At 41.9% G+C, this 27,720-nt stretch overlaps 2 protein-coding genes across 2 annotated transcripts; both read right to left on the reverse strand.

Annotated features, from left to right (window-relative positions):
* Positions 1–563: 563 nt before the first annotated feature.
* LOC138644384 (C-X-C chemokine receptor type 2-like) lies at positions 564–27,720 on the reverse strand. Its single transcript, XM_069732700.1, has 2 exons — positions 27,674–27,720; positions 564–5,132 (listed from the first exon to the last, which is right to left on the reverse strand). Exon 2 carries the CDS (start codon positions 5,121–5,123, stop codon positions 4,074–4,076), a length of 1,050 nt encoding a protein of 349 aa, XP_069588801.1. The 5' UTR covers positions 5,124–5,132; positions 27,674–27,720; the 3' UTR covers positions 564–4,073.
* On the reverse strand, positions 10,273–27,707 carry LOC138644385 (C-X-C chemokine receptor type 2-like). Its single transcript, XM_069732701.1, has 2 exons — positions 27,674–27,707; positions 10,273–11,886 (listed from the first exon to the last, which is right to left on the reverse strand). The coding sequence occupies exon 2, from the start codon at positions 11,875–11,877 to the stop codon at positions 10,828–10,830; it is 1,050 nt and encodes a 349-aa protein (XP_069588802.1). The 5' UTR covers positions 11,878–11,886; positions 27,674–27,707; the 3' UTR covers positions 10,273–10,827.

Below are 27,720 nucleotides of genomic sequence, written 5' to 3' on the forward strand. Positions count from 1 at the left end.
GCAGCCAATCATTGCTGGCTTCACTGTCCTCCCTTATGGACATAAGTGACAATCGGAGGACGTGAGAGCTGCTGCTGATTGGCCCCAGGGATTGTGTGGCATAACATTGTCACGCGATCCCCGGGAGGGCCAGTGCTCACAGCAATGGAACGACACTGGCACTGGAGGTAAGTATTATTTTATTGGGGATTCAGAAGGAATTGACCGAGTAGTGGACAACCCTTTGAACAGCAGTTTAGAGATTTGCTTTACAGCAGCCACATGGACATAGAAAATAATAGTCAACACATACTCATAAGTGTATGGAGAGTTTAGTGTACATGCTCTGTGATCTGTGCAGAGGTGCTGGTGCAGGGAGCAGGAGGAGATGAATCGTGATCTCACCTAATGTGACGGGCGAGTCCTGTGTTATCATTATATACACTGTAGGTACTACCAACGATCATTATAATTTTGCCTGTGAAACAGAAGAAAGCACAACACTAAATGTTTAGCATAAAACTTATTTGAAACAAACTCATTTTTCGATAAAAAATTTCCCTTTAATTAAACAATAACTGTGCAATTGTTTACTGTGTTTTTCATTTTTCTTTATCAAGCTTTTTACTGCAACATGGATACATGGAATTTGTATATAAAATGTTGCATATGCAAATATGTAATATACATACATACCTCAACATTGAAATTTAAACACAGCAAAAGATATTATGTAATTCAAAATAATTGATAGACATGCTAACGAAATTAAAATATTGAAAAAATGGAAACAAAATTATATACAGCAGATTCACCATACTACCACAAAATCCCATTCAACAGTCTAAGCTATAAAAAATATTGAACACTGATACATAAATATCCTGTGATATTTGCTTTTTTTTACATAAAGCATATCTGTCATTTCAGAATTAGCGGTCGTGTACATATGGAATAACACAATTTCTCACCAAGTTTACCCTCAGCAGGTTCTAGCTTTGATTTTCAGTTGTCTCTAAGCTACATGTTCTGGACCAGCAAGAGAACGGATATCATTACACAACAGTAATGAGCAGTGTAGCTGTAAATCCAGCACTTTCATGAGATAAAACACTTAGAATTAAGCAAGAGACCATTATGCAGTGGATTACTGAGCAGTGCAGCTGAACATCCAGCACTGGTATGGCATAAAACACTTAGTAATAAGCAGGAGACCATTATGCAGTGGATTACTGAGCAGTGTGGATGTACATGCAGCACTGGTATGGCATAAAACACTTTAGTATTAAGCAGGAGACCATTATACAGTGGATTACTGAGCATTGTAGCTGTAAATCCAGCACTGGTGTGAGACAAAATACTTAGACTTCAATACGCAGTAGGAACCTGATCCCTCTGTGAACTGGCGGTCTGTCTTGTGAAAGTTAATGATGTGTATTGGAGTCAGGTGGAGTAGAATAAATAGTTTATAACTGGAAAAATGAAGCATATTTCTCGGCTAAGATATATTACAACATTTCTTATATTCCATTGTACTATCGATTTATTGAACATGAAAAAGCCAAAGTTTTAGCCAGCTCACCACTAAAGATGGAAGGAGTCCAGTATGTATGGAACCACAATCTGACCGGCTGCAGAAAAATGTAAACTGGATAAAATTAATCTTCATTATGATATTCAATCATTCATTATAAAAACAGCGTGGAAGGAGAAAAAAAATTTACACCTTTCGAACGATATCCATTGTTCTGTGTCAGAGGGGCTTTTTGAAAAGAATTTTAAAATATGATAAATAAGAATTTTATCCAGAAGCTGGATTACCATTTTTCCTGTTCACTATCACTTTATGCAAAATTTGTTTAGACCTCATTTATTACTTCAAGGCCTTGGACTCGTTATCGACATTGATATCACCTTCATGTTCTTTCCTCCCTAGCAATACAGTAGCATGTTTTCTCTGCCCTCCCTGAGCTGTGGATGCTTTCCACCCTCTCTCCTCTGATCCGCCATTTATAACACCATTCTGGCCGCTATCTCTACCACTAAGAGAAGGGAAAGGGAGAGCAGAAAGAGGTTTCAGATAGGAACAGAGCTCTTTCAGATATGGGTCAGACTATGCAGGGCCACATTATAGGTGAAGGCCTCAAGCGCACTCTGCAGTAGCAAAAAATGTAAGGAAATTTTTTAATGAAAATGATTTAGAAGTTTATGTTTGAAATTAGAAAACAAAATAACAATATAAGAGAATAAACGCTAAGATGTATATACAGTACATTCCAAATACATACTGATAGGGAATTTAGATTGTGAGCCCCAACGGGGACAGTGATGATAATGTCTGTAAAGCGCTGCAGAATATGTTAGCGCTATATAAAAATAAAGATTATTATTATTATTACATGAGAAAAGTGAGTACACCTCTGACATTTTTGTAAATATTTTGTTACATCTTTTCATGGGACAACACTGAAGATTTGACACTTTGATACAATGTATAGTAGTCGGTGTATGGCTTGTATAACAGTGTAAATATTGTACACCCTCTAAATAACCCAACACAGCCAGTAATGTCTAAACCTCTGGCAACAAAAGTGAGTACACCCCTAAGTGAAAATGGTCAAATTGTGCCAAATTAGCCATTTTCCATCCTTGGTGTCATGTGACTCTTTAGTGTTACAAGGTCTCAGGTGTGAATGGGGAGCAGCGGTGTTACATTTGGCATTATCACTCTCACACTCTTGTACCGGTCACTGGAAGTTCATCATGGTGCCTCATGGCAAAGAACGCTCTGAGGATCTGAAAAAAAAAAAGAATTGTTCTACATAAAGATGGCCGAGTCGATAAAAAAATTCCAACACCCTGACACGGGCTGCAGCACAGCGGCCAAGACCATACAGAGGGGTAATAAGACAGGGTCCAGTCAAGACCGGCCTCGCCATGGACGACCATGAAGGTGAGTGCACGTGCCCAGCATCATATCCTGAGGTCATCTGGTCATAATGGACATACGAGTGCTGCCAACATTGCTGCAGAGGTTACAGGGGTGGGGGGTCCGCCTGTCAGTGTTCAGACCGTACACCGCACACTGCATCATATTGGTCTGCATGGTTGTCGTTCCAGAAGTAAGCCCCGTCTAAAGATAATGTACAAGAAAGCCGCAAACACTTTACCGAAGACAAGCAGACTAAGGACATGGACTGCTGGAACCAAGTCCTGTGATCTGATGAGACCAGAATAAACTTATTTGGTTCAGATGGTGTCAAGCGTGTGTGGCAGCAACCAGGTGAGAAGTACAAAAAAAGTGTGTCTTGCCTACAGTCAAGCATGGTGGTATACTGTCATGGATTGGTGCTGTATGAGGGCTGCCGGCTCTGAGGGGCTACAGGTCATTGAGGGAACTATGAATACCAACATCTACTGTGACAGGCTGAAGCAGACTATGATCCCCCTCCCTCCGGAAACTGGGCCGCAGGGCCGTATTCTAACATGATGACACCAAACACATTAAAGACAACCACTGCCCTGTAAAGAAACTGAGAGTAAAGATTCTGGACTGGCCAAGCATGTCTCCAGACCTGAACCCTATTTACCATCTGTGGGGCATCATCAAATGGAAGGTGGGGGAGGTTTGCACCATCCACCAGCTCCGTGGTGTCGTCATGGAGGAGGGAATAGGATTTCAGTGGCCACCGCTGAAGCTCTCGTGACCTCCATGCCCAAAAGAGTTAAGGCAGTGCTGGAAAATTATGCTGGCCACACAAAATATTGACACTTTGGGCGCAATATGCCCATTTTCACTTAGGGGTGTACTCACTTTTGTTGCCGGCAGTTTATACATTAATGGCTGTGTGTTCAGTTATTTAGAAGATACATGACATTTACACCGTTATACAAGAAGTACACCGACTACATTGTATCAAAGTGTCAGATCTTCATTGTTCTCCCATGGAAACATACAATAAAATATTTACTAAAATGTCAAGGGTGTACTCATTTTTCTGATATGCTCTAGTCTTGAAGTCCAAACTTTGGTATTTTTTCATCTCAAAGGCAAGGAGTGGATGTAGATCCTCAAGCACATCGAGGACTAGGGACTAGATTGTGGTAGATGTATGTGCCGATGAAGACATGACGGAGAGACTTCGCCCGTAGCTGGAAAGTCTATCCTTGCTGATAATTCCCTTGTTGGCAAGGATAGTCAAGAAACTGTGTCGAAATTTGTGCCCAATGAATGCGTAGAGGATTGGGTTAATGCAGCTGTGAGTGAAGCCCAAAACTTCGGTGATGTACAAGGCAGTATTCAGCTGATCTCTGAGCGAGCACGTTTCATTGACAAGTTCTCTCCTCATGAGAGAGTCCACCATGACGGTGATATTGTGGGGAAGCCAGCAAATCAAGAAAACCAAAAACACAGCGAGGATGACCTTCATAGCTCGGTGCTTCTGGCTGTTTTTAGCCCTAATAAGAGTCTTAATAACGAAGCCATAACAGAAGAGCATAACGAGCAACGGTATAAAGAACCCCATCACGTGGCGTCCGATCCTGATGTTAATCATCCAATCTGATGTTTCAGGACCCAGGTTCTCATGACAAACGATTCCTCTACTTGGTGGCAAAAACACATCTCTAAACCAAATGGACGGGATAGAAATACCAATTGAGATGATCCAGATGGCGATGATACTAAACGCCACCCCATACTTCTTGTTTGTAAAGAATTCGGTGGCATGGACTATTGCCAGGTAGCGGTCTACGCTTATACAAGCCAGCAAGAAGATTCCGCTGTAGAAGTTGACTTCTTGGAGTACGGAGACGATTTTGCACATGACGATGCCAAACACCCACTCTTTGACTCTGTATGTGGCCCAGAAGGGTAACGTTAAGGAAAAAAGGAGGTCGGCGACTGCCAAATTCAGCAGGTAGATGTCTGTGGATGATTTCTTTGTTTTGTTGTAACAGATGACGAGAATCACAAGGCTGTTGCCGATGATATTGAGCAAGAAAACAGTGGCATAAACTATAAAAACTGCGTATTTGTTAACTGGCGATGAAATTGGGCATGGGGTGGTGTCCGGAGATGGGATGTAGGTGTAGTAATCTGTGAAAGTGTCAAAATATCCATAGATGTCAAAGTTTGCATTCATGTTTGTCACCTGGGGGGAAGAAAGAGTAAAAATGAATGCAAACTCATTATATGGCATTCTCTAAGGTAAAATATTTTTAGAACAGAGCCATAACTACCATAATACTGCTCCTATATACAAGAATATAACTACTATAATACTGCCCCCTATGTACAAGAATATAACTACTATAATACTGCCCCTATGTACAAGAATATAACTACTATAATACTGCTCCTATATACAAGAATATAACTACTATAATACTGCTCCATGTACAAGAATATAACTACTATAATACTGCCTATGTACAAGAATATAACTACTATAATACTGCCCCCTATGTACAAGAATATAACTACTATAATACTGCCCCTATGTACAAGAATATAACTACTATAATACTGCTCCTATATACAAGAATATAACTACTATAATACTGCTCCATGTACAAGAATATAACTACTATAATACTGCTCCTATGTACAAGAATATAACTACTATAATACTGACCCCTATGTACAAGAATATAACTACTATAATACTGCCCCTATGTACAAGAATATAACTACTATAATACTGCCCCTATGTACAACAATATAACTACTATAATACTGACCCCTATGTACAAGAAAATTAATACTATAATACTGCCCCTATGTGCAAGAATATAACTACTATAATACTGCCCCTATGTACAAGAATATAACTACTATAATACTGCCCCTATGTACAAGAATAAAACTACTATAATACTGCTCCTATGTACAAGAATATAACTACTATAATACTGCTCCTATGTACAAGAATATAATTACTATAATGCTGCTCCTATATACAAGAATATAACTACTATAATACTGCTCCTATGTACGAGAATATAACTACTATAATATTGCCCCTATGTACAAGAATATAACTACTATAATACTGCCCCTATGTACAAGAATATAACTACTATAATACTGTCCCTATGTACAAGAATATAACTACTATAATACTGCCCCTATGTACAAGAATATAACTACTATAATACTGTCCCTATGTACAAGAATATAACTACTATAATATTGCCCCTATGTACAGGAATATAACTACTATAATACTGCCCCTATGTACAAGAATATAACTACCATAATACTGTCCCTATGTACAAGAATATAACTACTATAATATTGCCCCTATGTACAAGAATATAGCTACTATAATACTGCCCCTATGTACAAGAATATAACTACTATAATACTGCTCCTATGTACAAGAATATAACTACTATAATACTGACCCCTATGTACAAGAAAATAACTACTATAATACTGCCCCTATGTACAAGAATATAACTACTATAATACTGCTCCTATGTACAGGAATATAACTACTATAATACCGCCCTATGTACAAGAATATAACTACTATAATACTGCCCCTATGTACAAGAATATAGCTACTATAATACTGCTCCTATGTACAAGAATATAACTACTATAATACTGCTCCTATGTACAAGAATATAACTACTATAATACTGCTCTTATGTACAAGAATATAACTACTATAATACTGCTCCCTATGTACAAGAATATAACTATTATAATACTGCCCCCTATGTACAAGAATATAACTACTATAATACTGCCCCTATGTACAAGAATATAACTACTATAATACTGCCCTTATGTACAAGAATATATCTACTATAATACTGCTCCTATGTACAAGAATATAAGTACTATAATACTGCCCCTATGTACAAGAATATAACTACTATAATACTACCCTTATGTACAAGAATATAACTACTATAATACTGCCGCTATGTACAAGAATATAACTACTATAATGCTGCCCCTATGTACAAGAATTTAACTACTATGGTAATAACAATTTTTATTGACTGTAATATGTCACCTAGATTTTTTTTACTGGTTACAACAATATGATGAAACATTGTAATTTTTTTTCTGATTTTAGATTTATTAAATGTTTTCTATATGTTTATAGAGCTACAGTTAGGTCCATATATATTTGGACAGAGACAACATTTTTCTAATTTTGGTTATAGACATTACCACAATGAATTTTAAACAAAACAATTCAGATGCAGTTGAAGTTCAGACTTTCAGCTTTCATTTGAGGGTATCCACATTAAAATTGGATGAAGGGTTTAGGAGTTTCAGCTCCTTAACATGTGCCACCCTGTTTTTAAAGGGACCAAAAGTAATTGGACAATTGACTCCAAGGCTATTTCATGGACAGGTGTGGGCAATCCCTTCGTTATTTCATTGTCAATTAAGCAGATAAAAGGCCTGGAGTTGATTTGAGGTGCGGTGCTGCATTTGGAAGGTTTTGCTGTGAAGTAAACATGCGGTAAAGGAGCTCTCCATGCAGGTGAAACAAGCCATCCTTAAGCTGCGAAAACAGAAAAAACCCATCCGAGAAATTGCTACAATATTAGGAGTGGCAAAATCTACAGTTTGGTCCATCCTGAGAAAGAAAGAAAGCACTGGTGAACTCATCAATGCAAAAAGACCTGGGCGCCCACGGGAGATAACAGTGGTGGACGATTGCAGAATAATCTCCATGGTGAAGAGAAACCCCTTCACAACAGCCGACCAAGTGACCAACACTCTCCAGGAGGTCGGCGGATCAATATCCAAATCTACCATAAAGAGAAGACTGCATGAAAGTAAATACAGAGGGTTCACTGCACGGTGCAGCCACTCATAAGCATCAAGAATAAAAAGGCTAAAAACATCTAACAAAGCCGCACAGTTCTGGAAGAACATTCTTTGGACAGATGAAACCAAGATCAACCTCTACCAGAATGATGGAAAGAGAAAAGTATGGTGAAGGCGCGGTACAGCTCATGATCCAAAGCATCCCACATCATCTGTAAGACCCGGCGGAGGCAGTGTGATGGCGCGGGCATGCATAAACACGGCGGAGGCAGTGTGATGGCGCGGGCATGCATGGCTGCCAGTGGCACTGGGTCACTAGTGTTTATTGATGATGTGACACAGGACAGAAGCAGCCGAATGAATTCTGAGGTATTCAGAGCCGCCATACTGTGTGCTCAGATCCAGCCAAATGCAGCCAAACTGATTGGTCCTCGTTTCATACTACAGATGGACAATGACCCAAAACATAAAGCCAAAGCAACCCAGGAGTTTATTAAAGCAAAGAAGTGGAATATTCTGGAATGGCCAAGTCAGTCACCTGATCTCAACCCAATTGAGCAGCATTTCACTTGTTAAAGACTAAACTTCAGACAGAAAGGCCACAAACAAACAGCAACTGAAAACCACCGCAGTGAAGGCAGAGCATCAAAAGGAGGAAACAGCGTCTGGTGATGTCCATGAGTTCAAGACTTCAGGCAGTCATTGCCAGCAAAGGGTTTTCAACCAAGTACTAAAAATGTACATTTTATTTAAAATTATCGAATCTGTCCAATTACTTTTGTTCCCTTTAAAAACAGGGTGGCACATGTTAAGGAGCTGAGACTCCTAAACCCTTCATCCAATTTTAATGTGGATACCCTTAAATGAAAGCTGAAAGTCTGAACTTCAACTGCATCTGAATTGTTTTGTTTAAAATTCATTGTGGTAATGTCTATAACCAAAATTAGAAAAATGTTGTCTCTGTCCAAATATATATGGACCTAACTGTATCTCTCATATATAGGCAGCAGTTGACAGCAATTAAGAACTTTTCTTTACAGCAGCCACATGGAGAAAAATGTTTAGTCATCTGATGACTCAGAAGTCTATGGGAGAGTTTAGTGTACATGCTCTGTCATCTGTGCAGAGGTCCTGGTGCAGGGAGCAGGAGGAGATGAATCGTGATCTCACCTATTGTGAGTCCTGTGTTTTCACTATACAATATAAACTGTAAGAACTACCAATTATTATAACGTTGCCTATGTAATTGAAGAAAGCATCACCCTAAATGTTTATAATGTTTAATATAAAACTTATTTGAAACAACCCATTTTCTGATAAAAAAAATGTCTTTAATTTAAAAAATAACTGTGCAATTATTTAAAGTGTTTTTTTTTTTTTTTTTATCAAGCTTTTTATTGCAACATAGATACATGGAATTGGTATATAAAATGTTCCATATACAAATTTGTAATATACATACACAACTCAACATTGAAATTGCAATACCACAAAGAAAAATATGGAAATCAAAGAATTGATAGACATGCTAATGGTATGAGAATAATGAAAAAATGGAAACAAAATTCTATACAGAAAATTCACCATACAGCCATGCAATATTCTATTCCGCAGTCTAACCTATAAAAATATAGGACACTGATAAATAAATATTTTTTTTTGTGTTGTTGTCATGAAGCATGTGTGTCATTTCAGAATGAGCTGTCATGTGTATATATGGAATAACACGATTTGTGACCAAGTTTCCTCCCTGTACTTTCTGTATTTGATTTTCAGTTGACTCTGGGCTACCGGGTTAAGAAAAGTTGTCATGATGTCTCCGATACCCAGCACATACAGACATGAGGGATTCCTGCTCTCCTTCCTGTGTATCTCATATTTTGGAGCAGCAGGAGCGTGGAGGACATTATACAGCAGTACTGAGCAGTGTAGCTGTAAATCCAGCATTTCTATGAGATAAAACAATTACTATTAAGCAGGAAATCATCATACAGTAGATTGCTGAGCAGTGTAGCTACAAATCTAAAATTGACACAGCACTTACTAGGAAGCATCAAAGTCAGGTGGAGTAGAAGAAAGTGGAAAAATTAAGCATATTTCTCAGGTAAGATGTATTACAACATGTCTTATATTCTCTTTTACTATCGATTCATGCAAAAAAAATTTAAATCTCATTTAGTACTTGAAGGCTTTGAACTCATCATCAGCATAGAGTTCCTCTTCATGTACTTTCCTCCTTATCAATAGAAAGTTTTCTCTTCCCTCCCTGAGTTATGGATGCTTTCCCCACTCTCCACACTCTGATCTGTTGTGTATCACCCCCTCCTGGTCTTTATAACACTAAAAAAAAGGGAAGGGGAGAGCAGAAAGAGCTTTAAAATAGGAAGGGAGCTCTGTCAGATATGCGTCAGATTATGCAGAGCGACTATCTAGGTGAAGGACTTAGGGTACCGTCACACAGTGCAATTTTCATCGCTACGACGGTACGATCCGTGACGCTCCAGCGTCGTAACAATATCGCTCCAGCGTCGTAGACTGCGGTCACACTTTGCAATCTACGACGCTGGAGCGATAATTTCATGACGTATGTGCGATGTAGAAGCCGTTGGTTACTATGCGCACATCGTATACGATATATGTTACACCATGCAATCATGCCGCCACAGCGGGACACTAGACGACGAAAGAAAGTTTCAAACGATCTGCTACGACGTACGATTCTCAGCGGGGTCCCTGATCGCAGGAGCGTGTCAGACATTGCGATATCGCTCGAACGTCACAGATATATCGCTCGAACGTCACGAATCGTGCCGTCGTAGCGATCAAAATTTCACTGTGTGACGGTACCCTTACACGCACTCTGGAGTTGCAAAAATGTAAGTAATTTTTTACGAAGATTATTTAGCAGGTTGTTTAAGTTTGCCTTTAGGAAACAAATTAACAATAAAAGAAAATCAATGCAAAGATGTACAAAACATTGAAGTCCAAACTTTGGTGTGTTTCTTTTTTCATCTCAAAAGCAAGGAGTGAATCTACATCATCAAGGACTAGATTCTCGTAGATTTATGTGCCGATGAAGACATGACGGAGAGACTTCGCCCGTAGCTGGAAAGTCTGTCCTTGCTGATAATTCCCTTGTTGGCAAGGATAGTCAAGAAACTGTGTCGAAATTTGTGCCCAATGAATGCGTAGAGGATTGGGTTAATGCAGCTGTGAGTGAAGCCCAAAACTTCGGTGATGTACAAGGCAGTATTCAGCTGATCTCTGAGCGAGCACGTTTCATTGACAAGTTCTCTCCTCATGAGAGAGTCCACCATGACGGTGATATTGTGGGGAAACCAGCAAATCAAGAAAACCAAAAATACAGCGAGGATGACCTTCATAGCTCGGTGCTTCTGGCTGTTTTTGGTCCTAATAAGAGTCTTAATGACGAAGCCATAACAGAAGAGCATAACGAGCAACGGTATAAAGAACCCCATCACGTGGCGTCCGATCCTGATGTTAATCATCCAATCTGATGTTTCAGGACCCAGGTTCTCATGACAAACGAGTCCTCGCTTATCTGCGGGAAACACATCTCTAAACCAAATGGACGGGATAGAAATACCAATTGAGATGACCCAGATGGCGATGATACTAAACGTCACCCCATACTTCTTGTTTGTAAAGAATTCGGTGGCATGGACTATTGCCAGGTAGCGGTCTACGCTTATACAAGCCAGCAAGAAGATTCCGCTGTAGAAGTTGACTTCTTGGAGTACGGAGACGATTTTGCACATGGCGATGCCAAACACCCACTCTTTGACTCTGTATGTGGCCCAGAAGGGTAACGTTAAGGAAAAAAGGAGGTCGGCGACTGCCAAATTCAGCAGGTAGATGTCTGTGGACGACTTCTTCGTTTTGTTGTAACAGATGACGAGAATCACAAGGCTGTTGCCGATGATATTGAGTAAGAAAACAGTGGCATAAACTATAAAAACTGCGTATTTGTTGGCTGGCGATGAGGTGGAGCATGGGGTGGTGTCCGGAGATGGGATGTAGATGTTGACATCTGTGAAAGTGTCAAAATATCCAGAGATGTCAAAGTTTGAATTCATGTTTGTCACCTGGGGGGAAGAAAGCGTAAAAATAAACGTAAACTCATCATATGGCTTCCTCCAAGGTAAAAGATTTTTAGAACAGGGTCGTGCAGGGTGTGGAAACTTATAGGCTCCAATGCTGTAGGGTACCACCAGGGATCATATAGTCTAAGGGTAAGAACTCAAGAAGTAACGAGTCATGGCAGAAAAGTAACAATCATTGGATTTTGCGGGAGAACAACTGTTTCACCATCAAAATTACATTGTCATTTGTAATTGTCGCACGACTTTGCGGGTGACTTATCTGTTTCCCTACAAAACCAAATAGAAACTTGTTAAGCGATCACCAAATTGGCACTGATTTTTGGTCGCTCCATGGCCACCACCTGGCTGCACCATGGCCACCACCTGGCTGCACCATGGCCACCACCTGGCTGCACCATGGCCACCACCTGGCTGCACCGTGGCCACCATCTGGCTGCACCGTGGCCACCACCTGGCTGCACCTTGGCCACCACCTGGCTGCACCATGGCCACCATCTGGCTGCACCATTACCACCACCTGGCTGCACCATGGCCACCATCTGGCTGCACCGTGGCCACCACCTGGCTGCACCATGGCCACCACTTGGCTGCACCATGGCCACCATCTGGCTGCACCATGGCCACCACCTGGCCGCACCATGGCCACCACCTGGCTGCACCATGGCCACCATCTGGCTGCACCATTCCCACCACCTGGCTGCACCATGGCCACCATCTGGCTGCACCGTGGCCACCACCTGGCTGCACCATGGCCACCACTTGGCTGCACCATGGCCACCATCTGGCTGCACCATGGCCACCACCTGGCTGCACCGTGGCCACCACCTGGCTGCACCGTGGCCACCACCTGGCTGCACCATGGCCACCACCTGGCCGCTCCATCTTGTCTTACGCTTTTCCTCAAATCCTAAAATCCAACTGATCAGAAAGCTATCTAACCTGAGATCATGTGTCTGAGCTCATAACTCACATCTGACGAGTTTAGATTTTCTCAGGCTATGTTCACACGAAGGATTTCGATTCTCTAAAAAATCCTACTCACAAATGGCTTAATTAACGCTAGGAAAACTCTTCCAGTTCATTTCTCCGGGAAATACACTTTGCTTATCATATGAAGAGGTTTTTTTTAGTTTTTTTTTCCATTAGAGGTTTTGAAAAACATCTGGAGGAAAAAAAAAGAAAGTGCCTTTTACTTCTATGAAGCAGATCCTGAAGGAATCCTCTCCAAACTGAACACCGTCCAATCAGGAGGCAGCAAAGATCCCATCAGGATAAAAACCTCCAAAAGTCTTCTAAACTTCGTCAGGTAACGAATTATCCCACTAAAAACTCTATGTAACAAGTCCTCAAAGAAAAGCGTTTCCTGAAACGGTTTCCACTAGAAAACATGTTTTTTAGCATCTCAGATAACTCCATGTGAACATGACCTTATTATTAATGTAACGATCGGTGACCAGGGAGCCTAAGGCGGAATGTGGAATTTCCACAAATATTTGCGTGCAGGAAATCTGTGGTGTAAGATAGTAACATCTAATAAGATGAGATTTCAACAGTGAACTTCTGCGGGGCCTAGAAGCTCTGCAGAGATGTCAATCAAGCCTCTATGGACGTAATACAGGTGCTTCTCACTAAATTAGAATATCATCAAAGAGTTAATTTATTTCAGTTCTTCAATACTAAAAGTGAAACGCATATATTATATAGCCGTCTTGTAAACCTCCGAACGTGCACAGGGCGCACTTCTAAAGCCGGGAAGTGTACACCCAACTCCAGAGACGCACTGACACTGCCGGAATGAGAGCTTTTTAAAACCTCATTTAACCAGAAAAACAATATACAGGGCTGGTTAGGCAGGGAATTCACTGATAAATAAGTGAATGCCGCTGGGTTGGAGAACATGGAGGACCTGACAGGTTCCCTGTAATCTCTGTGGTGTGGTGTGACGCCATCAGAATGTGAAGTAATGCCCTCACACAAGGGGAATGAAAACATTCAGCTGTGACAATTTTTATCTATTTCCAGGAGAAATAAAAGATTTTCTGATTCTAAAAAGAGAGACTGAGATTGCCTGTAGACAAAAATGGCCAGTTTAGATATGGTTTTGATATGGTGTCTTATAAACTCACATGATACAAATAAATAATGGTACGTGTGACTCCGGACCAGACACTACAGCGTGTGAGCACATTGTGTAAGTTACTAATATACAAATGTGAAAACATTGTCACAACACGTTGGGTAAAACTGTTTCTTTTGTGCAACGTTTTGCATTAAATACTTATAATGGATGATTTTACTCCATAGGTCCCTGCTACATAATATACAACTCCATAATCAAGAAGTGAACATCTATGTGGAGTGGTGTGTGTTTTGTGGAGAGATATGTGTTTTGTGGAGAGGTATGTGTTTTGTGGAGTGGTATGTGTTTTGTGGAGTGGTGTGTGTTTTGTGGAGTGGTGTGTGTTTTGTGGAGTGGTATGTGTTTTGTGGAGTGGTGTGTGTTTTGTGGAGTGGTATGTGTTTTGTGGAGTGGTGTGTGTTTTGTGGAGTGGTATGTGTTTTGTGGAGTGGTGTGTGTTTTGTGGAGTGGTATGTGTTTTGTGGAGTGGTGTGTGTTTTGTGGAGTGGTATGTGTTTTGTTGGAGTGGTGTGTGTTTTGTGGAGAGATATGTGTTTTGTGGAGAGGTATGTGTTTTGTGGAGTGGTGTGTGTTTTGTGGAGAGATATGTGTTTTGTGGAGAGGTATGTGTTTTGTGGAGTGGTGTGTGTTTTGTGGAGTGGTGTGTGTTTTGTGGAGTGGTATGTGTTTTGTGGAGTGGTGTGTGTTTTGTGAAGTGGTATGTGTTTTGTGGAGTGGTGTGTGTTTTGTGGAGTGGTATGTGTTTTGTGGAGTGGTGTGTGTTTTGTGGAGTGGTATGTGTTTTGTGGAGTGGTGTGTGTTTTGTGGAGTGGTATGTGTTTTGTGGAGTGGTGTGTGTTTTGTGGAGTGGTATGTGTTTTGTGGAGTGGTGTGTGTTTTGTGGAGAGATATGTGTTTTGTGGAGAGGTATGTGTTTTGTGGAGTGGTATGTGTTTTGTGGAGTGGTGTGTGTTTTGTGGAGTGGTGTGTGTTTTGTGGAGTGGTATGTGTTTTGTGGAGTGGTGTGTGTTTTGTGAAGTGGTATGTGTTTTGTGGAGTGGTGTGTGTTTTGTGGAGTGGTATGTGTTTTGTGGAGTGGTATGTGTTTTGTGGAGAGGTATGTGTTTTGTGGAGAGGTGTGTGTTTTGTGGAGAGGTATGTGTTTTGTGGAGAGGTGTGTGTTTTGTGGAGTGGTGTGTGTTTTGTGGAGTGGTGTGTGTTTTGTGGAGTGGTGTGTGTTTTGTGGAGAGGTATGAGTTTTGTGGAGAGGTATGAGTTTTGTGGAGAGGCATGTGTTTTGTGGAGAGGTATGAGTTTTGTGGAGTGGTGTGTGTTTTGTGGAGTGGTGTGTGTTTTGTGGAGTGGTGTGTGTTTTGTGGAGTGGTGTGTGTTTTGTGGAGTGGTGTGTGTTTTGTGGAGAGGTATGAGTTTTGTGGAGAGGTATGAGTTTTGTGGAGAGGCATGTGTTTTGTGGAGTGGTATGTGTTTTGTGGAGAGGTATGAGTTTTGTGGAGTGGTATGTGTTTTGTGGAGTGGTGTGTGTTTTGTGGAGTGGTGTGTGTTTTGTGGAGTGGTGTGTGTTTTGTGGAGTGGTGTGTGTTTTGTGGAGAGGTATGTGTTTTGTGGAGTGGTGTGTGTTTTGTGGAGAGGTGTGTGTTTTGTGGAGAGGCATGTGTTTTGTGGAGAGGTATGAGTTTTGTGGAGTGGTATGAGTTTTGTGGAGAGGTATGTGTTTTGTGGAGTGGTGTGTGTTTTGTGGAGAGGTGTGTGTTTTGTGGAGAGGCATGTGTTTTGTGGAGAGGTATGAGTTTTGTGGAGTGGTATGAGTTTTGTGGAGAGGTATGTGTTTTGTGGAGTGCTGTGTGTTTTGTGGAGAGGTGTGTGTTTTGTGGAGAGGTATGAGTTTTGTGGAGTGGTATGAGTTTTGTGGAGTGGTATGAGTTTTGTGGAGAGGTATGTGTTTTGTGGAGAGGCATGTGTTTTGTGGAGAGGCATGTGTTTTGCCTTTGGATTTTTTTCACCTGAGTTTTTGAGGCAGTCAAAATATATGAATTTTCAAATGGAAACCTCTTCAGGAAGCCCGCCTTCTTTATGGAGTTTTTTCTTAAAGCGTTTCCAGAAGTGGCTTTGAAAAGTTTTTCAAATATTTTTTCACATCCTTTTAATTAGACTATGCCTAGTTTGGGTCAGATTGTATCAGGGGCCACTTTATAGATCTGACGTGCATTTTCTTTTCTCCCACCAGATGTTTATTTAAAGTCTGAAGTGGAGGAAAAATGGTCAAAAGACTAAACATATGAACGGCAAAGTGGCTTAACAGTAGAATTTTTTTTTAGAGTTTTCAGGAGTTCCTTTCCAATAAATGCCAGAAAAATTATTTACAAATTGCTTGATTCTTCCTATTCATTTCTGTAGTAAACCCACTTTGCTGTTTATGTAGCCAGTTGTTTAACTTTCTTTTCTTACCTAAGGTTTTTCAAAAATATTACTGGTTGAAAATGTGTAGTGCAGTCACTTCTTTGAAGTTATTTCTGCTTCAAGTTAGGGACAGTCCAATAAGAAGGCTGCAAAAAAAATTCAGGAAAAAAAACTCTCCAAGAAGATGTGCACACAACATCTTTTTTTTTCAGATGGGTATGCCCTATACCCCTCCTGAAAAATCACTTAATAAATGTTAGAAGGCTTGCACATATGCACTGCAAGGTAATCATTTCTGGTAGAAATGTTCAGACTTTTGAGCTTTCACGTTTGTAAAGATGCAAAGCGGTTAAAAGAAGTGAGCGGGCCATTCTTCAGGTGACTGCCACTTGGAAGCGGCTCATTATTTCATACATAGAAGTAAAAGTAAAAAAAATCCCACCTGTGCCTTGGCCAAGAAGATGCCGAAAATGACACTCAGGAAAAATACCCCATTATTTTGTTTTCCTGAAGCATCTTCTGTTTGGCAAACTCAGCGGGTTTGCATGAGTCTAATAGATGTTTTGTTCAGATACCCTAAAAGTGCCTCAAAAACTTTTCAAACCCACTTCAGGAAAGAAAAACTCCTTCAAAAACTCCCCAAAGATGGCATTTTTTTCCATTGAAAAACTCGTGATTGTTGACAGCCTCAAAAAAAACCTCCATCCACTCATGTCCATAGTATCAAGTATTCTGTAATTACACCTTCTAGGTTCTAGAGAGTTAAAAAAAATTTTTTAAGTGTGAAATTGAGACTGAATAGGACACATTGCCCCATAGATACAGATGTTGCGCAGAGCAGATGAATTCCTGACACATATGAGGAAACTCGCTGTTGCAAAATATAAGGGGTTAATTTCCTCGGAGGTGTCTGTGTCCAGAGCTTTTTTAAATTTGCTTTGTTCATTTATAAAGTACGGTAAGTTGTGACATAAATCATTTCATGTAATTAAAGTAAATACAGTGGGGCAAAAAAGTATTTAGTCAGTCAGCAATAGTGCAAGTTCCACCACTTAAAAAGATGAGAGGCGTCTGTAATTTACATCATAGGTAGACCTCAACTATGGTAGACAAACTGAGAAAAAAAAATCCAGAAAATCACATTGTCTGTTTTTTTAACATTTTATTTACATATTATGGTGGAAAATAAGTATTTGGTCAGAAACAAAATTTCATCTCAATACTTTGTAATATATCCTTTGTTGTCAATGACAGAGGTCAAACTTTTTCTGTAAGTCTTCACAAGGTTGCCACACACTGTTGTTGGTATGTTGGCCCATTCCTCCATGCAGATCTCCTCTAGAGCAGTGATGTTTTTGGCTTTTCGCTTGGCAACACGGACTTTCAACTCCCTCCAAAGGTTTTCTATAGGGTTGAGATCTGGAGACTGGCTAGGCCACTCCAGGACCTTGAAATGCTTCTTACGAAGCCACTCCTTCGTTGCCCTGGCGGTGTGCTTTGGATCATGGTCATGTTGAAAGACCCAGCCATGTTTCATCTTCAATGCCCTTGCTGATGGAAGGAGGTTTGCACTCAAAATCTCACGATACATGGCCCCATTCATTCTTTCATGTACCCGGATCAGTCGTCCTGGCCCCTTTGTAGAGAAACAGCCCCAAAGCATGATGTTTCCACCACCATGCTTTACAGTAGGTATGGTGTTTGATGGATGCAACTCAGTATTCTTTTTCCTCCAAACACGACAAGTTGTGTTTCTACCAAACAGTTCCAGTTTGGTTTCATCAGACCATAGGACATTCTCCCAAAACTCCCCTGGATCATCCAAATGCTCTCTAGCAAACTTCAGACGGGCCCGGACATGTACTGGCTTAAGCAGTGGGACACGGCTGGCACTGCAGGATCTGAGTCCATGGTGGCGTAGTGTGTTACTTATGGTAGGCCTTGTTACATTGGTCCCAGCTCTCTGCAGTTCATTCACTAGGTCCCCCCGCGTGGTTCTGGGATTTTTGCTCACCGTTCTTGTGATCATTCTGACCCCACGGGGTGGGATTTTGCGTGGAGCCCCAGATCGAGGGAGATTATCAGTGGTCTTGTATGTCTTCCATTTTCTAATTATTGCTCCCACTGTTGATTTTTTCACTCCAAGCTGGTTGGCTATTGCAGATTCAGTCTTCCCAGCCTGGTGCAGGGCTACAATTTTGTTTCTGGTGTCCTTTGACAGCTCTTTGGTCTTCACCATAGTGGAGTTTGGAGTCAGACTGTTTGAGGGTGTGCACAGGTGTCTTTTTATACTGATAACAAGTTTTAACAGGTGCCATTACTACAGGTAATGAGTGGAAGACAGAGGAGCTTCTTAAAGAAGAAGTTACAGGTCTGTGAGAGCCTGAAATCTTGATTGTTTGTTTCTGACCAAATACTTATTTTCCACCATAATATGCAAATAAAATGTTAAAAAAACAGACAATGTGATTTTCTGGATTTTTTTTCTCAGTTTGTCTCCCATAGTTGAGGTCTACCTATGATGTAAATTACAGACGCCTCTCATCTTTTTAAGTGGTGGAACTTGCACTATTGCTGACTGACTAAATACTTTTTGCCCCACTGTACATTGATTGCAAAAAAATTCTCTAAAATCTGCAAATGCTTGATGTGATGTGTTATGGTAACAACATATTCTAATGCATCTTCAATAAAATGTATAAAGCTGGAAAAACCATGGTTCACTGAACCATGCGGACTCACCGCGTTCAATACATTCTATTGATGTAAACAGACATGCTGCGGTCTGGAAAGACACATCGGATGTCCGTCTCCACTGGTGAGCTGCGGGCGTCTCTGGACACATAGTGGACATGGGTCTTCTATAAATCCCATCCACTTTGCTGTAACATCTGGTCCCTGCATAAATTCGCAGTGGCACACCCGCAGCAACTCTGGATTGTGGGCACATACCCTAAGGGGTTGTGCATGCAACCATTTAACCATTTTTTTTCCGTACGAGGGCTATCCATGGTTTTCACAGCTCACACTTGTACCTATGATATTCTATGCGGCTGTGCACATGTTCGATTTTTTTTCCTTGCACCGAGTGGTTAATGGAAAAAATCAAAGATATGTCTGATTTTGATCCGAGTGTCAGATTAAAATAAGCAATGCAACTCTATAGGTCCATAAAAAAAATCAGATCACACTTAGATGACATCCCAGTGAGGTACGATTTTCACAGACTGACAGAATGGGAAATGTGAAGTAACTTTCTTTTTCTCTTCACGGTCGAGAAAAACTGATGCCACTGTGATCAAAATCTGATCAGAATAATTGAACCGTTTTTCTTGGGTATGGAGAAATCGGTGGTGTGACCCTACCATTAATGTAATTTTCACACCGGTAGGAGCTGAGAATATTTGTAGACGAGCAGACAAGTGCAGCGGTGCTTGAGGCGCTCTGTGCTGCTGCTAACTCTCTGTGCTGCCGCTGGCTCTCTGTGCTGCCGCTGGCCCTCTGTGCTGCCGCTGGCCCTCTGTGCTGCCGCTAGCTCTCTGTGCTGCCGCTAGCTCTCTGTGCTGCTGCTAGCCCTCTGTGCTGCCGCTAGCTCTCTGTGCTGCTGCTGCTAGCTCTCTGTGCTGCTGCTGGCTCTCTGTGCTGCTGCTGCTGCTAGCTCTCTGTACTGCTGCTAGCTCTCTGTACTGCTGCTAGCTCTCTGTACTGCTGCTAGCTCTCTGTGCTGCTGCTAGCTCTCTGTGCTGCTGCTAGCTCTCTGTGCTGCTGCTAGCTCTCTGTACTGCTGCTAGCTCTCTGTGCTGCTGCTAGCTCTCTGTGCTGCTGCTAGCTCTCTGTACTGCTGCTAGCTCTCTGTGCTGCTGCTGCTGCTGCTGCTAGCTCTGTGTACTGCTGCTAGCTCTCTGTACTGCTGCTAGCTCTCTGTGCTGCCACTAGCTCTCTGTGCTGCCGCTGGCTTTCTGTGCTGCTCCTAGCTCTCTCTACTGCTGCTAGCTCTCTGTGCTGCCGCTAGCTCTCTGTGCTGCCGCTGGCTCTCTGTGCTGCTGCTAGCTCTCTGTACTGCTGCTGGCTCTCTGTGCTGCTGCTGGCTCTCTGTGCTGCTGCTGCTGCTAGCTCTCTGTGCTTCCGCTAGCTCTCTGTGCTGCCTCTAGCTCTCTGTGCTGCCGCTAGCTCTCTCTGCTTCCTCTAGCTCTCTGTGCTTCCGCTGGCTCTCTGTACTGCTGCTGGCTCTCTGTGCTGCTGCTGGCTCTCTGCGCTGCTAGCTCTCTGTGCTGCCGCTATCTCTCTGTGCTGCCGCTAGCTCTCTGTGCTGCTGCTAGCTCTCTGTGCTGCTGGCTCTCTGTGCTGCTAGCTCTCTGTGCTGCCGCTAGCTCTCTGTGCTGCCGCTAGCTCTCTGTGCTTCCGCTAGCTCTCTGTGCTGCCGCCGGCTCTCTGTGCTGCCGCCGGCTCTCTGTGCTGCCGCTAGCTCTCTGTGCTGCCGCCAGCTCTCTGTGCTGCCGCTAGCTCTCTGTGCTTCCGCTAGCTCTCAGTGCTGCTGCTAGCTCTCTGTGCTGCTGCTAGCTCTCTGTGTAATGAACCGCAGTGATGGAGCAAGCTCTTCTTCTCTTTTCCAGAACTTGTTTATGACATTTACCTCCCAATAATAAAAATCCCCTCATAGCAAAGAAAAGTCTAGAGAAAGTAAAACTTCCCCCTACTGCCCTCGGTAGGAGATAAGCAGGTAGTGGAGGGGTTTCCAACCCATCTCTATTAGATAATGCACAGGTCCCAGCAACAAGATCCCCTGTGACCAGCTAGTTGCAGGACCACCTGAATCCCCTCATTACAGTCAGTAATGAATCTAGTTTGTGTGCGTGTTTTGTTCTACTGGGCGACAAACCATAATTGAGTCATGCGATCACTGACGTTCTTGTCAGCTTCTCCTTGTCCATATGTAAGATGTCATGGAAGAGCGTGTCCCCTACTCTGGACTACTATATCACTGGGCACATGGTTTGCCAAGGGTGATGGAATTATTTATTATTATTATTATGCTTTGCTCATATAGCGCTATCATATTCCGCAGCGCTTTACAGACATTATCATCGCTGTCCCCGATGGGGCTCACAATCTAAATTCCCTATCAGTATGTCTTTGGAATGTGGGAGGAAACTGGAGAACCCAGAGGAAACCCAGGCAAACACGGGGAGAACATCCAAACTCCTTGCAGAAGTTGTCCGTGGTTTGATTTGAATCTAGGACACCAGCGCTGCAGTACTAACCACTGATCCACCATGCTAACCACTGATCCACCATGCTAACCACTGATCCACCATGCTAACCACTGATCCACCATGCTAACCACTGATCCACCATGCTAACTACTGCTGCATGCTAACCACTGATCCACCATGCTAACCACTGATCCACCATGCTAACCACTGATCCACCGTGCTGCCCATGACGGAAGTGAGACTGTGGCCTTTACATCTATGGTGGCTTTGAACTGATTTAGGGTCCCTTTAGCCATCATATGGACAGCCCAAACACCTCATCACATTTACATCCAAATACACTGGAATACTTATAATTTCCACCTGCACCCACACAACGTCCCAGAAATAACCACTACCACTTAGTGACTTTTTTCAGGGGACAATCCCACAAAAAAAACCTGGAACATTTGATATTTAGAACCAAAGAGGAAGCGGAAACATTCTTTAAAGCATTTTTGTCCTCTCGGTTACTATACATAATCGGTTGCTATGGGTAACGAGGCCTAGTCTAGTCTAGAAATGGCAGAATCAGCTACGCATTGCTTCATGGATATTTCCCCGAATATAAATCTGTCAGAGTAAGCGATATTCTCACAATGTGGAGCTTTCTCTACACATTTGGCCAATGTCCGCACTCAGGGCCCGAATGTAAACAGTGCAGCCGCGGGTGACACGACGTTCTCCGTAACGCTGGGTTCAGAGGTTATTCCTTTGTGACCTTTTCCCTAGTTAAGGGCCTGTGTCAATGTGACAATGGTGTGTGCTTACAGGCCCAAATTGTGTGGAAATGTCCTCTCGGATGAAAAATAACTGCAGGGCTGGCAACAGCACCCGGCGAACCTGGGCAAGTTCCTCCAGAGTCCATGGCGCCCAATCTGACAGGTTTCAACTTGCACCATCCTCCATACATGAATACCTGTCGCCCCCATTTCATTATCCACAGCATGAATTCAGTGTATTAATGGAATCATCATGGCAACTGGGGGGCTACTGGAGTCTGCCATGTTTGTACACCCTTGAAGCCCAGCAATATGCGGCAATATTACAGGATAGCAGTGTACTGTACAAGTGATCACAGGTTCAAGTTCTGGGGACATAAAAAAATAGAAAAATATATATATATATATAACAGAATTGAGGTTTTTTATTCACTTCACCTTAAAAAAAAAGGGTGTAAAATGGGATCAGAATGTCGTATGAACCCCAACCCAGGGTAATAATCAAGAATTACAGCTCATAACGCAAAAAATAAACTTTTTCCAACTCCACCAACAGAAAAATAAGTTCTAGTTATGAGTTATAGCTCTTGGAAGGTGAAAATGGAATGTAAGCTCGGAAGGGCATAATCTCGTAGCCGGAAATGCAAACTAGATCTGAGATGATGTATCACTAAAGATTACGGTACATTGCTACTTGGTCTTTTTTTTTGGGGGGGAGGGGGGTCCTACAAGGGGGCAACCTGACTGGATCTTAAAATATCTTTCTTTTTTTCTTTTTTTTTTTTGCAAATGCTGTGAAGGATGCAGCGGGCTCTGTGGTTGGAAAGTGTAATGATGGGTAGGAAATAGATGGAGATCAAGAATCTGTGAGGCAGAATGATGGAATTATGCAAGAAATAACCAACATTGCTGCCCAAAGCAACCAATCACAGCGCAGCATTCCTTCTCCTAGAGCAGAGTTCAAAATGAAAGCTGCGCTGTTATTGGTTGCTAAGGGCAACACCAGACAGGGTTCATAAATCTGCCCCTTAGTGACACCGTCTCTAGATCGACCTAGTCACTGTCAGAGGCACTGGTGGTGGCGCATCCACTGGTCCTCTCACAATGTTTTTACAGGGTGCCAACTGGTTGCCATGGCAGCCTGCTAAAGGCCCCATTTACCACCATCTTGGTCCTCCTGTGAAATCTACCCCGGCTTCATAGGAGACCATCATTGTATCATGTAAAATAATACCAATTATATCTAGAGCTCGACACAAAAACACAAGCCCCAACCGCGACAATGAAAGAGTTACGGCTCTCAGAACATGGCGGCACAAACCACTTTTTTGTGATTTTCTTTTTATCACTTAAATAAAAAAAAAACTACGTACAATAAATTACATTGTGTTAATCTGGAGCATTGTCTTGCCCCAAGTCATTTTACCTAAAATTGCCATAATAGCGAAAACCTCAAAAAACAAAAGCGGGATTGTTGTTTCTTCCCCCCGACATGCAATTTTTTACTCCTTTTTCAGCACATAACATGGTGAAGTGAATGTTGTGATTCGAAACTAGAACTTGTACCGCAAACTTAGGGTATGTTTCCACTTTCAGAAAACGCTGCGTTTTTGACGCTGCGTTGAGCCGCAGCGTCAAAAACGCAGCGTCCAGATGTTACAGCATAGTGGAGGGGATTTAATGAAATCCCGTCTCCACTATGCAGGAAAAAACGCATGCGGCAGACCCGCGAAAATGCACATGCGGCGCGTTTTTTCAGAACGCAGCATGTTGTTACAATGAGCAAAACACGCAAGAACACCGCAGGTGACCTGCCAGTGACCTCACGTGCAGATTTGGTCAGGATTTTACCTGCATAAAATCCTGACCAAAGCCTGAAGCAATCCTGAACGTGGACACATACCCTAATAAAGCCGGGAAACGGGGGGGAAAAGTGATGGCTATTAGGAAAAGGGGAGGAAGAATGAAAGCAACAAAACTGTCCATAGTGGAAAGGGGTTAATCACAGCCCCAAAATCCTTTAGTCACCTCCAATTTATGACTGCCCAGCTGTTACCGTACTACAACTCCCAGCATGTCCTGACAGCTGCAGGAACTGTACTGAACTATGGGAACTTGTACAGGGAGAAGTACAGGCGGAAATTGCTGCAAGTGTCACTTCCTAATATACCAGCAGAGGATCACCCTGCAGTCTTAGCTCCACTCTAGAAATAAGGGAATTGCATTACAAGCAATTTTCTGAAGTTATCCAATTTTCATTACCCCCCAGATGAGACCCCTGTAGTGAGATCAACCTTGGGTATAATGATGTTACAGATTTATAGGATGCCATCGCCTCACCCTATTATTACATTTCAGGGCAATATGTCAGTGTATGAATCGCTCTCCGCTGACCCAATGCTCGTGTGGCCGTCACTGTCACCTGCACAGACACTTGAGCCGGTTCACATAGACATTCAGAGATGTGCTAGAACCTCCTAGCATTAGTTTATTTTCTATCTAAGATATAGATCCAAGTAAACGAAAACTACAAGCCATCACACTTTGTTTTTAAAGATTTTCTCAATTCTAAATCAATGGGGAAAAAACTCACTAAAACGCTCACAAGGATTAAATAAAAAAAAGCACAAAAAGTACAAAACATGTACAGTATTTTTTTTTTTTTTACTGAAGTCAAGTTTTTAGAAACTTAAAGAGTAACTGTCGTCTTGATATATTTTCTTTCATAAATCAGTAGTTGACATGAAAATAAGCAACTTTGTGATACATCTTATCAGAGAAATCTGCTTCTTTATATCCTGGGCTGATCATTCATTCTCGTTCAGAATTTGTCTTCATTATTTGTAGAATTCCACAGAGAACGGTCACTGTCGTTTCAGTCGAATGTCTGTGTCTGCCTTTAGCTCCGCAGTTTTACTGCCTCTTCTTCATCTGCATAGAATTTTAAAAGCAATAACTGTCATTTCCTATCTCAGTAATAGGAAAGTGTTTCCTCCCTAAATACAGATTTTATCCATGAATTTAGTCCATGAACTGAGAGTGAAAGATCAGTCGAGGGCGAGAAAGAAGCAGAATTCTCTGATAAGATATATTACAAAGTTGTTTATTTTCATTGATTTATTAAATCAAATTTAAATAGAAGCTTATTCTTTAATCAAATGTCAGTGATTATATCAAATTAGAAAAAAAATTACCTGTTGGCTCGTTGGCCTCGTTCGCCACTTAAGCCAGTGATTGGTTGCAGCGGTAATGTAGATAATGTACGGCCCGTGAGTGTTTCAGGACTGGGAGGACCGACCACCTGAGCTGGGACGTTGGACGGTGGTTCATTGGATACATTATAAAGTTATTTATTTTGTTTTCAAACAATCCTTACCATTGGAAAAGTATCTTAAAAAGCCCTTGCACTGACCTGCAGGATAGGACTAGCCCAACAGAATTCAGGAGGATAGTCTTGTGGTCATAGGTCCTACTATTGGAATGGGGCTAAACCTCTGAAGGACTTAGGCCGGGGTCACACTTGTAAGTGCAATTCGAGAAACTCGCACGAGTCTCTCGCATCAATACCGGGCACTGCCGCCGGCACTCGGGACTGGAGTATCAGCTGCATAGAAAGACATGCAGCCTCACGCTCCGGTCTCGAGTGTCGGTGGCAGTGCCGGGTAGTGATGCGAGAGACTCGTGCGAGTTTCTCGCATTGGTTTGCAAGTGTGACCCCGGCTTTATAGAGATGTAACAGTTTATAATGCAATTAAAGGGTTATTCCTGGAGTCAAAAGTTTTCCCCTTATATATTGGATAGGGGATAATCTACTGATCGCTGAGGATCCAACAAGTAGGACATCCAGTGATCTTAGAGAAGTACTCCCATCTATATTTTTTGTTTTTAATGTGTATATATGTGCATGTACTGTAGTGTGAGTGTATATTAATATACTCGCCTACCGCTGCTCTCTCCAATGTCCAGTGCCGTTCTGCTTCACGTCTCAGTGACGTCACCGCAGCTCTAACTAGCCGGCTCATTCTATGAGTGAGCTGAAGTCTCTTTTACAATGTAAGTCAATGGAGCCTTGTTCTGATGCTCAATAGATTTACATGTAAAAGCCATTTCCAGGTCATGCAGAGCACAGTGCGACCCAGAGAGTCTCTGTAAAACAGTGACATCACGGAGGAGCAGAGCAGAACGGCTCTAGACACCGGACAGAGCAGCGGTAGGTGAGTATATTAGTTATCTCACACTACTTTGCATTCACATAAACACACCTTAAATAAAAAAAAATAGAGATTGGAGTGCTTCTTTATGAAAAGGGGTCTTTTGCTCCAACTTGAGTGCAGCGGCCGCGCACATGGCTGACCTCTTCTACATTTATTCTTTATGTGACTGCAAGAGAGGGATGAGTACAATACTACGCTATTTCTAACAGTCCCATAGACAATGAATGGAGCAGAGGTCAAGCACTTGCACCTCTGCTCCATTCAAGCCCCATTCTCAAGATCACAGTGGTCGGACCCTCACGGACCAGTAATTTATATACTAACCTGTAAATAGAGGATAACCTTTGATTAAAGGGATTACCCCTTTAAGGGCTCGTGTACACAATTGTATAAAGAAAAGGAATCCAATAAAATAAATCGGTCCTAGAACAATCTAATGAAAAATGGGATTGCACTCAGACCAATGTTATTCAATGAGGCAGTGCAGATCTTAGTTGTATTCGGCGTGAGAATTGAATTACAGCATGCTGCGATTTCACTCTAAAACATAATGGTTGCGAGAAAAAAATCTGATTTTTATGGATACATTGCAAATGTAAACAGTTCTGTAAAAGATTAATAAATGCTGAGTAAAAAAACGGATTGCACACGGACAGCACACAGATGACAAGAAAAAATGGTCCCACTTTTCTGGATGAAAATCAGACCAATTTTTTTACACGCTCATGTGACCCCAGCCTAAAGGGGACATGCTCCTACTCTGTGTAGACCGGTCTCTCACCCAGTCCTGTCCAATATAAATGAGAATACAAGAAAGGTTCCAATTGTTTTTCATGTAGCTTACCTGGTGGCTGTGCATACATACATTCCCACATATTGAAGAATGCATCCAATGCTCTGATAAATTGTCAAAAAAAAGTTTAAAAAAGCATTTCTTAATATGCGTCCTGTAAAATTTGCATTATTCGTCTTCCTCATGCATATAATAGAATAATATAATAAATAATATCAATTACAATAATATAATATTGTAGTCCAAATTACCTGGTCTTTCCTCAACCCCCAAATGCTGCTGAATCTGCCCGAGGCTC

The sequence above is a fragment of the Ranitomeya imitator genome, chromosome 7, assembly GCF_032444005.1.
Source record: "Ranitomeya imitator isolate aRanImi1 chromosome 7, aRanImi1.pri, whole genome shotgun sequence".
Classification (NCBI taxonomy): Eukaryota; Metazoa; Chordata; class Amphibia; order Anura; family Dendrobatidae; genus Ranitomeya; species Ranitomeya imitator.

What these genes read in the sequence shown, in the direction of transcription:
- LOC138644384 (XM_069732700.1), bottom strand. Translation starts at nt 5,123, where the DNA reads ATGAATGCAAACTTTGACATCTATGGATATTTTGACACTTTCACAGAT.
- LOC138644385 (XM_069732701.1), bottom strand. Translation starts at nt 11,877, where the DNA reads ATGAATTCAAACTTTGACATCTCTGGATATTTTGACACTTTCACAGAT.